Source organism: Sphaeroforma arctica (genome assembly GCF_001186125.1).
Source record: "Sphaeroforma arctica JP610 unplaced genomic scaffold supercont1.930, whole genome shotgun sequence".
NCBI lineage: Eukaryota > Ichthyosporea > Ichthyophonida > Sphaeroforma > Sphaeroforma arctica.
In genome coordinates, this window is record NW_014039628.1 from 9,145 (window position 1) to 10,351 (window position 1,207).

General features: G+C 44.7%; 1 protein-coding gene across 1 annotated transcript in view; it reads right to left on the reverse strand.

The window, feature by feature from the left end:
• Positions 1-400, reverse strand: part of SARC_09299 (hypothetical protein) — a gene marked incomplete at both ends in the record, with an annotated part of 3,579 nt that extends 3,179 nt beyond the window's left edge. Inside the window, one exon of the mRNA XM_014296687.1 lies at positions 52-400. Coding sequence (XP_014152162.1) covers positions 52-400 — 349 coding nt within the window. The remainder of the gene's footprint in view (positions 1-51) is intronic.
• Positions 401-1,207: the final 807 nt, after the last annotated feature.

Genomic DNA, 1,207 nt, shown 5'->3' on the forward strand with positions numbered 1-1,207 from the left:
TATATATTTTATATATATGTATATACATTTTATGCACTCGCACTTGCTTACCAGACTCGCTGTTGTCGTCACTCCCAGTGCCACTGTCATCTGCCCCCATTCGGATTGCAATTGGTTCGGTGGATGTCTGGTGGTTATAACTTGCAGCATCGTCAAATGACACCTCAGTCCGTGGCGTGCCATCGCCCTTTCCTTTTGCGTCACCCATGAAAACCGTTTTTAGGGCCTTAAAAGAATTACTTGCACCAGTTTTAGGAGGTTTGCCGATTTTCGGACTTGTCGTATCCATTTCATCAGGAACGTCCTGATTTTCTCCGGATTTGATCGGATTTGGAGCGAGCGAGTCCAAATTGGGAGTTTCCTGAATTTCGGCCGTTTTCGCGAGCCGTTTGCGGGTCATCGCACCTAATAAGGTGTTCGGGCGTGAAAGATCAAAATCGAATTATATGGAAAAACGAGCGGGTGTGGGGTGGACATGTCATTTCCCACATATCTCTGAAAAGTGCAACAAAGGCCATCAATTTTATCACATCCTACAACCTTAAAAACCCGTTAAATAATAGTCAACCAGTCCGCCCTAAGAGTAGCTTCACTACAGACGTATGTATAAACCAACGCTTGTGTACGTTATTAGATAATACTCAACCGGACAGCACTAAGAGTTTCTTCACTACAAACGTATGTATAAACCAACGCTTGTGTACATTAGATAATACTCAACCAGACAGCACTAAGAGTTTCTTCACGTCGTGATAGTATGTGTGTCCGGACAAACCACACACACACACTCGCACAACACATATATTGCACATACCCACCACACACCACACAACAGGTCTGAAGTATATACAGACATACTGTATGTACACAGCTACCCCCCCTCCCCCATTTACACTTAAGTATTAATTCTTCTTTACGTACTATACGTGCTTGTTCACAACGCACACTACACAGTCAGTGTGGGTCACAGTTTACGTACTCTCCTGTATATGCTGTACGGTTTCCTCAGAGGGGATCACGATGCGCATGCCCTTGAGAATATGAGCGGAGGACATGCGATTGTGCTTGACGAGTAACGGCACGCTGACCTCATACTTCACCGCTATTCCTGCCAACGTGTCTGCATCCTATTGCAATAGTTACGAGAACATATGGAATAGGTGAGAGGGATTGCGAGTTTCGGTATATATGGTGCTTGAAGATACGG